The sequence below is a fragment of the Notamacropus eugenii genome, chromosome 1 (genome assembly GCF_028372415.1).
Source record: "Notamacropus eugenii isolate mMacEug1 chromosome 1, mMacEug1.pri_v2, whole genome shotgun sequence".
Lineage (NCBI taxonomy): Eukaryota > Metazoa > Chordata > Mammalia > Diprotodontia > Macropodidae > Notamacropus > Notamacropus eugenii.
Window position 1 is genome coordinate 668,463,064 of NC_092872.1, and position 8,711 is coordinate 668,471,774.

An 8,711-nucleotide genomic window follows, 5' to 3' on the forward strand; every position below is an offset into this window, starting at 1 on the left:
TCTGGTAAATAATGGTGTTTCCCTCAAAGCTCTCTCTCCTCCATTCAACTCATCCCTCCATATCTTTATCCTGAGGATTCCTCCTGTCTTCCTACCATATTCTCTCTATGGGCTTCCATATAGGCAGTTCTCTCCCTTCAAGAATCCTGAGTGTGTGTTTCATTCTTTGTTGCATCCATCTTTTTGTCCTGGGTTATTCCATCAGTTCTGATCTCTACTTCTGCTCTGCAGGCTGGACACCTTGGGTCTACCATATTACTCCCCTGATGTCTTTCTTCAAATATTTCATCATCCACCCCCTCTCCCCCTGCCTTTATGCCATGCTACCGCCTGGGCATCATGTCCAAACCTGGCCCATTGGGATCCAATGTACATTATCTTCTTATATGGAAACAAACAAACAAAAAACCCACAAAAAAAGTAGTTAAGAATCCTTGTTTTACAGTTCTCTGTCCTGGGTACTGCATTTTTGCATAGATAATTCCTGTGCTCCATCTGAGATGTCTTTCCTATATTCACCATAAGCTTTCTTTAATACCAAGGTCCTTATTCAGTCATGTAATGGATTTGCTTCCAGTTGAATCTCTGGATCCACCTTCTAAGTTGGAGGAGGTGTGGCATGGTCTGTCTCAAGAAAGGGGAATCTGTGGTCTCCAGGCCACATGTGGCCTTCTAGGTCTTTGGGTATGGCCTTTTGACTGAATCTAAATTTTACAGAACAAATCTTTTTATTAAGGGGATTTGTCACGTGAGGTTTGGATTCAGTCAAAGGGCGGCACTTAGGACCTAGAGGGTCATATGTGGCCTCAAGGCTGCAGGTTTCCCACCCTTGGTCTGTCCTAAGACCTGATTTTAAGTGGAGAGACATTGGATTTATTTTCTCTGACCCAGAAGTTGATGTGGTACCGACACTGATTTGGTACTGATCTTCCAACCACACCAACACCAACTCTCCTTCTGGGCTGGGGGGAGGGTCAGAGGAAATAAATCCCAATGTCTCTCTTCCTCTGACCCTCCCCCCACCCCAGAAGGAAAAAGAAGGGCCCATTTGTCTATGTGTGGGTGAGGGAAGGAGTTAATCCTGTCTCCTATACCAAGCTATGGGATTCAGGCCCCTTTGACTCCCTCCTCTCAATTCCCAAAAGCTCTAAAGGCAGGGTACCCCAACTTGACTTTGTGCACAAACAACATCCTCAAACTCAACATGTCCAAACAGAACACAGTAGGGCAGAACATCGGTTTACAAATTTAATTCATTCCAAGATTCTGTTCATCATGCGATTTGTTCGTATTGCAAAGCGAATTTTCCCATGGGAAAGAGTGTAAAGTCAGATGATTGGTACCACATCCCCAAAAATATTCATATAAAAATAATTATTTATAATTCTATGTAAGTTTTTTTTGTCCTTAATGAGCCTGAAATACAATAGCAATGATTAGTACACAATATAAACTGAAAATAAAATAAATTAACCTGCACTTTGAGAAGAGTCGTGGCTGGTGTGAGGGAGATGAGAGGGAGGAGGAAGAGGAAGGGTTATTGCTTGGAAGGAGAAACTCCTTCTATGAGAACATTAAGGATTTCAGTATTGGGAGTGTTCTCTCTTATGCTACTTTCACTAAAAGTAGGACTAACATTACTGCCTTCACTTATTTTTCATTTTTTAGAATCACTTTCAGCTTTTGACTGGCTGATTTCGTTTTCTTTATATTTGCTTCTGACTAGGAATCTATCTAAGGACACTTGTTTTTGACTTTTTAAAAAAAATTATTTGTTTTCAATTTCAACAATCATTTCTATAAGTTTTAAATTTTCTCCTCCTCCGTCCCTGAGATGGCACGCAATCTTATATGGATTAAAAAAAACCAAAACATTGCTCTAATTGAGCATCATCCCTCGTGAGCCATCCAAATCCAAACATAATGTTTGGACTGTGAATTTTTGTTTGTCCTGCAAGATAAATTTTGCAAAAAGCTTTTCCTCGTTCAGCGAGGCATTCGTAAACCAGGTTACTCGTAAATGAAGGTTCTACTGTATCTTCTCCCCTTTCCTTTTTTCCAACATCTCCCTTCCTTTTTAAGAACCTCACCATTTTCCCAGTTTCTTAGACTCACAACCCTGACATCATCCCTGACCCCTCCATCCCATTCACTCCATATATCTCATGTATTGCCACGTCTTATCATTTCTCCCTTCATAGCATACTTCAGATGTAGCACATGGCACTAGCCTACTATTGTACCACCTCATGCTTCTCTCCTGCATTCTTGCAACAGAACATTATAGTTACTATTTGCCCTGTTTCAAGGCATTTCCGACTAGATTTCATTCTCCAGTCAGCTGTCAAAATAATTTTCCTAAAGTGCAGGTCTGATCATGTCACCCCCTACTCCATAAACTCCAGTGGCTCCCTATTACCTTCAGGAACCTAAAGTTCTCTGTTTGGCCTCTATGAACTTTACAACCTGACCCCTTCCTACCTTTATGGTCTTCTTGTACTTTCTGCCCCTCCATTTCCTCTGTGATAGAGCTATAGTAGCCTGATGTTGTCTGAATGTTCTGCCCCCTTACCTGTTGGTTGTCTAATTTTCCTTCAAGTCTCAGTTTAAAGCTCACCCTCTGTAGGATACCCTTCCAGATTCCCCTGCTGCCAGTACTTTCCCCTCTAAGATTTCATCTGTATGTGTGTGTGTGCGTGTGTGTGTATGTAATGTATAATATGTATTTATATGTTGTTTCTCTCATTAGAATGTGAGTTCCTTGAGGGTAAGGACCAGTTTTGTCTTTCTTTATATCCCCAGCACTTAATACAATGCCTCACACATAATAAGTGCTTGTTGGCCAGCTGACTATGGGAGTCAGATGTTTTCTTTCACTAAGCATGTACAAGAGATGCCATTACACTACAGTACGGTGGGTACATGAGATCAGGTGGGGTGTGGGTGGGAGGATGGGTCTCTGTTTCTCACCACAGATATTGAGTTACCTTCTTACTTCTCTTTCCTAGGACATTGGAAACATATTACACAGGTAGGACACTCAACCTTTGAACCATCTCCTCCATCCCTCATGCCAACCATGAGTTGGAGGCCCTGTTCTATAATGTTACTCTTTCCCCTCCTCACACAATGACTTCCTCAGCCTCGGTGCCATAACTAGGATAGGACAACGGAGGCTTTGCCTCAGGGATGGGGAATTTAGAGGATTCTCATGACTCTTTCACTGGGGAGAGGTTTTCTGTCCTGGTTCATTCAGGGCCTGGGGAGGTGGTACCCTTCTTTCCATGACTGATCTGCCATTGACCATGCCCTCTTCAAACACTGCTCAGCTTTCCCTTGGACTGTGGAACTTTGATCAGGGTAGAAAACTCCCAAAGTATATACTTCCTCCTCTCAGTGGTCTCATTCCTGGACTCTTCTTGGAGCTTATTTTCTCTTCTCCCCAGTTATCCCTGAGGAGATCATAAATCCTCCTTGCTTTTTGCCCCAAGTAAAAAGAATGAATGAATGAAAGAGGGTTTTGTCAAGCAATTGTAAGTCATTGCCATCTGTGCCCATTCCTAGATAGGTCATGGGAATCGCTTAGCATTAGCCTTCAAATCTTCTCTATTCTGGGAGTTGGAGTGGTGGTGATAGCATGAAGTGTCTCTTTTCCTGAGTTGATTAGGCCTAGTGAGAGGGTCAAACACAATCTCTTGTTGGTAAAAAGGAACAGGAAAGACTTTGTTTCTAAGGGTGTAGAAGCAACCTGAGTAAAATATTGCCATTGGTGACCTCCTTACTCAGTGACCACTTCTCCTTTCCTCATGCATGTAACCTGAACCCCCATTACCTTCTGTCTCAGCTTCCTTTGAACCACATGTATCCTTTTTTGGAACCCATCCAGAACTTCAGTAGAATATTAACCAAGAAAGAGAATACTTCTTTCAGAGGGGAAGCATTGACTCTTATTGTCCAGGAGGGACAAAAATAATTGTCCTGCTATGGTGCCTAATGTAGGCAGGAGACCTAAGGCTGCTCGTTGTTCCCATTCTTCTGTGGTGTTCATTGCTCCCATTCTTCTGTGGTGCACATACTTTGGCCCCAGAGCAGTTCTAGTACTATCTGTTTTCTAGGGCTAAGATGCCAACAGCCACACACTGTAAGGCTGTGCCCCCAGAGCTGAGAGACAGAATCCAGCACCTCTCTGGGAAGAGTTGGGTCCTCCAGAGGGCTATGAAGAGATTTACAGGTCAGAAGGAGGAGCCATGGCCATGGAGTGTGTGTGAGTGTGTGTGAGTGTGTGTGTGTGTGTGTGTGTGTGTGTGTGTGTGAGAGAGAGAGAGAGAGAGAGAGAGAGAGAGAGAGAGAGAGAGAGAGAGAGAGAGAGGAAGAAGGAGTAGGAAGACAGAGAGGAGAGCAAAAGAGAGGATGGAAAAGAGAAGAAAGAACCCAGGAGAGATACATTTGTGCATGTATGTGTTGAGGTACTAGATTCTACTTGCATGTGAGATTTTGATTGTGTGTAAATATGTGAAGAACTTTCTAAGACTAGAAAGTAAAATCTAAATTGGTAGAGGAAAATTTTCACCAGGAGCTCACCGCACTGTTACAATCACAGCGCCAACCTCACTATTTCTATCAATAAAGACTCTCATCTTAACAGATGAAAAAACTGAGCAAAGTCCAGGAAGTTAAGTGACTTGCCTAAGTCAGGCAGAGAATAAACATCAGAGAAGCATTTGCACCCTGATCCATGGCTTTTCCCACTGTACCATATATGTACATACATATAGATACACACATATTATACATATATGTACATGTAGTTCCTCCCACATAGTACATATACAGATATGGATCCATATATACACATGTATGTATATACATGATATATTTGTATACCATGTATATGCATATATAAATATACGTAAATATTGACTATATGTGTACATACATCTTCATGGCACAGGATGTCTGTGCATACATGTGTTCATATATTTACACACATATATAGTACAGTAGAAGGAGCACTAGTTCTGGACTTTAGAGGACCTGGTTCAAATGCTACCTTTGATGCTTATTGTCTTGGGCAAGTCACTTAACCTCCCTAGGCCTCACTCACTTTTTCCATTGGGAAGGTGAGGGGGCTTGATTAGATGAATTCTGAAGCCCTTCCTGCTGGAGACCTAAGATTCTATGACTGCTAGTGTTTTCCTTTCATAACTGAGAGCTTCTGATTTAAACTTGAAAAAGTTTGCTGGCCAAAATAAGTCAGCTTAAATCACAGTTTAAGGTTTTAGACAAAAGGGTTTTGGATTCAACCTGTAATTTTGCTGGCAGAGGGAGCTCCCAATAAGGAATTACCTCAACTAACGTCAGTATGTGGCATAGAATGGGATTAAATCCAGGTCTCCCTGACTCTGAGACCAGCTTTCCATCCTCTATACCATGATGATGTTAGCCTGCAATCAAAGTTAGGCATGTTTGATTGAAATAGAGACAAATAATCCGTTACTCATTTTTAGGTTAAAAATTTGAACTCATAATTGTCACTGTTTGTAAGGAATGTTGCATACGTGGTGGACTGTGGTTGTATGTGCCTGATTGTGTATGATTAATTACACGTGACTGCGTGATTTAATGTACTTATGTGTGTGTTTTTTATAACCCTAAATCAAAAAACACGAGTGAGGAGAAAGGTCTCCATGGGAAAGAGAAGATGGAAGATGATCATTTCTTTCTTTTTTCCTCCTAGAGTATCTTCAATCAGAATTGGAGAAGAGGAAAGGTAGGTGAATGACAATGTCCTTGATCAAGAGACCAAGCCTCCTGTGAATGGCAGTTCTAATATCAGAATCTCTTTGTTGTATCACTGAGGTTTGCCTGAGGAGGAAAATGAATAGGAAAAATGCTCTTCTTCTGGGGGGGTTATGAACTACCTGTAACACCATTTTTTTCTCCTTCCCACTTTTCCTAATTCCTCCTCCCTTTCTCTTGCCCACCTCCTCCCTCCCATGCCTGTGGTCTCCCTAATGTCCTCTTCCACATCCTCTTTTCTTACCCTTTTCCCCTATCCTTATTTTCAAGTAGTGCTGCTGACTCTTAATCCAGACACAGCCAACACTCATCTGTTTATCTCCCCGGATCAGAAGACTGTCTGCTTCAGGGAAATCCCACAGATGTTACCCTACAGTGCTGAGAGATTCGACTCCCATTTCTGTGTGTTGGGCCAGGAAGCCTTCAGCTCAGGGAAACATTGCTGGGAGGTGTGTGTGGGAGTGAGCTCAACAGAAGGCTGGGCTGTTGGGGTCTCCAGAGCCTCTGGGAGAAAGAAGGGGGAAATCAACTTTGATCCCTCAGGAGGGATCTGGGCTATACAGATGCTAAAGGGCTCTTATGAAGCGCTCACGACCCCAGAGACTCCATTGACTCTAAGTAGCCCCCCAAAGAGGCTGGAAGTCTCTCTGGATTATGAAGGAGGAAGTCTAACTTTTTCAGATGCCGAGACAGGAAATCTCATCTTCACTTTCTCAGTGGATTTCTGTGAGGAAGTCTTCCCCTTCTTTTGGCTCTGGGGTGAAGGGGCCCAGCTCACTGTGAATCCCTGAATTTTAGGGAATTCTTTTCCCATTGTGACTCAGTTTCATTATCTATGAAATGAGGAATATGTGTGCAGGAGGGCAGAGACTGACGCTTTCTTGTCCTACCAGTCTAAACTCGCCCTTGATGGAGGGAGTAGGTACCTGTAAACTGCATCTATAAAATACCAACCAGAGGGGCCCCCTCTACATAATCCCAGTCATTCTGAACTCCATCTTTTCAGAATGATTCACTTTCACTTGCCATTTAACATGCCTATTCTTGGAGTATTATTGTGCTATAAGAATGACAAGCAGGATGATTTCAGAGAAACCTGGAAAGATTTACATGAACTGATGCAAAGTAAAGTGAACAGAACCAGGAGAATGTTGTGCACTTAACAGCAATATCGTTTGATGAAGAACTGTGAATGACTTAGCTATTCTCAGCAATAAAGTGATCTAAGACAGTAACAAAGGATCATGATGAAGCACTGACTGACTGTGGTACAGACTGAAGTATGCTATTTTCCCTTTTTTCTTTTTTTAGAATCTTCTTGTACAAAATGACTAATATAGAAATGTTTTACATAATTACACATGCATAACCTATATCTGCTTATCTCAGGGAAGTGCAAAGGGAAGGAGGGATAGAATTTGGAATTCAAAATTTTAAATAAAAATGTTAAAATTAAAAAAAATACCCATTCTTCACCATTTTACATGCTGCTCATTCTCTCCACATTTATATATCCTTTTTTCCTTTTGTTATTCTTTCACATATACAAAGACCTCATTCTCCTGTTTTGTATTCTTTTCAACCTCTTTCCCGTTATAGCCTTCATTGCCTCTCACCCCCATTTCTCACCCTGGATTGGGAACTTGCTGGTCTTCATCTAGGATTTTTCATGGGGGAAGGTGGTGGGAGGAATGCATCATTAAATCCCAGGGATTTTTGAACTGGAAATAACCTTCCAGATCATATAGAATGGGGATTCTTAACCCTTTTTTGTCCCATGTACTCTTTCAGCAGCCTGGTGAAGTCCATGGACCTCTTCTCAAAATGATTTTAAATTCATAAAATAAAATACATAGGATTATGAAATTATGTTGAAATAAAGATGTAATTGTTTCCCTATGCAAGTTCACAGACTCCTTGAAATCTATCCACAGATCTCAGGTTAAACAGTCCTAATTCTAGACTAATTCATCATGTTATAGATGGGGAAAGTGAGACTTAGAGTTTGTATCTTACTCAAAGTCACAGGGGTGACAAGTGGCACAGCCAGGATTCACACCCACATCCTCTGATTAAAAATTAGGGCTTCTTTTCTCTAAAATAAGGTGTTAAGGTACAGAAGAATTTTGGGGAAGGAAATGAACACACATCTTTGGGAACTGACCTCTCCTCTGGCAGGTAATGAACCACTTGGCAGAAATGAACCACTTGGCAGAAAGTAGGGGTAGAAGAGAAACTGAGTGCTCACTATCTTCAGGGTGTGTGTGTGTGTGTGTGTGTGTGTGTGTGTGTGTGTGTGTGTGTGTGCATGTGTTTCCCTCTGATTTTGGGAGAGCCAGGCTCCTTGGTTCCTTTGTCCTGAATTGCATGGAAAGTAATGGTTGCTGCAAAGAGAGATGGATTGGTGATGACTCCTTTGGACTGAAAAGCCTTTGTTTCTCCCGTCTTTTCTTCCTGGATATTTTCTCTAATTCTCAGGCATGGGAAGAAGCCTGGTCAGTCCACTGTGGCCCTGGATTTTAATTTCCTAGCTCTGGGAGGAGAGTGGAGGAGTAGAAACTCTCAGCTGCTAGCTTTTTCATTTCCCTGGACACCCCTTCACATGATCTAAGTCTCTGGACCTGGAGGCAGTCCATGGCTCAAATGATTCAAGCCTGTGGCCCAAAGAAAGCTCCCCAGGAATTTAGCTTCAACATCCTGCTTTCAGACTCCATGCTGTGGAGTTAGCTGGTGTCATGTGGTAGCATCACGGACCATCTTAGATTCTATTGCCACCTGGTGAGCAAACGTTCACATAACATCTTTGCCATCTATGAGCCAAGCCAGTATGGAAGGATTATAGGGTCAGATCTAGATTTAGAAGGGATCTTAGAACTTTAGAGGCCATCTAGTCTGACTCTCTTCTTTTATCT

At 42.1% G+C, this 8,711-nt stretch overlaps 1 protein-coding gene across 14 annotated transcripts in view; it reads left to right on the forward strand.

Annotated features, from left to right (window-relative positions):
• LOC140521092 (E3 ubiquitin-protein ligase TRIM7-like) overlaps positions 1-7,698 on the forward strand; it is a 93,344-nt gene extending 85,646 nt beyond the window's left edge. For 13 of the 14 annotated variants that reach the window (XM_072635787.1, XM_072635774.1, XM_072635773.1 and 10 more), the window contains 4 exons: positions 3,009-3,031; positions 4,116-4,231; positions 5,738-5,770; positions 6,070-7,698. In XM_072635787.1, coding sequence (XP_072491888.1) covers positions 3,009-3,031; positions 4,116-4,231; positions 5,738-5,770; positions 6,070-6,590 — 693 coding nt within the window. In that variant the 3' untranslated portion in view covers positions 6,591-7,698. The remainder of the gene's footprint in view (positions 1-3,008; positions 3,032-4,115; positions 4,232-5,737; positions 5,771-6,069) is intronic. The other variant, XM_072635786.1, reaches the window with a different exon arrangement.
• The last annotated feature ends 1,013 nt before the right edge of the window (positions 7,699-8,711 follow it).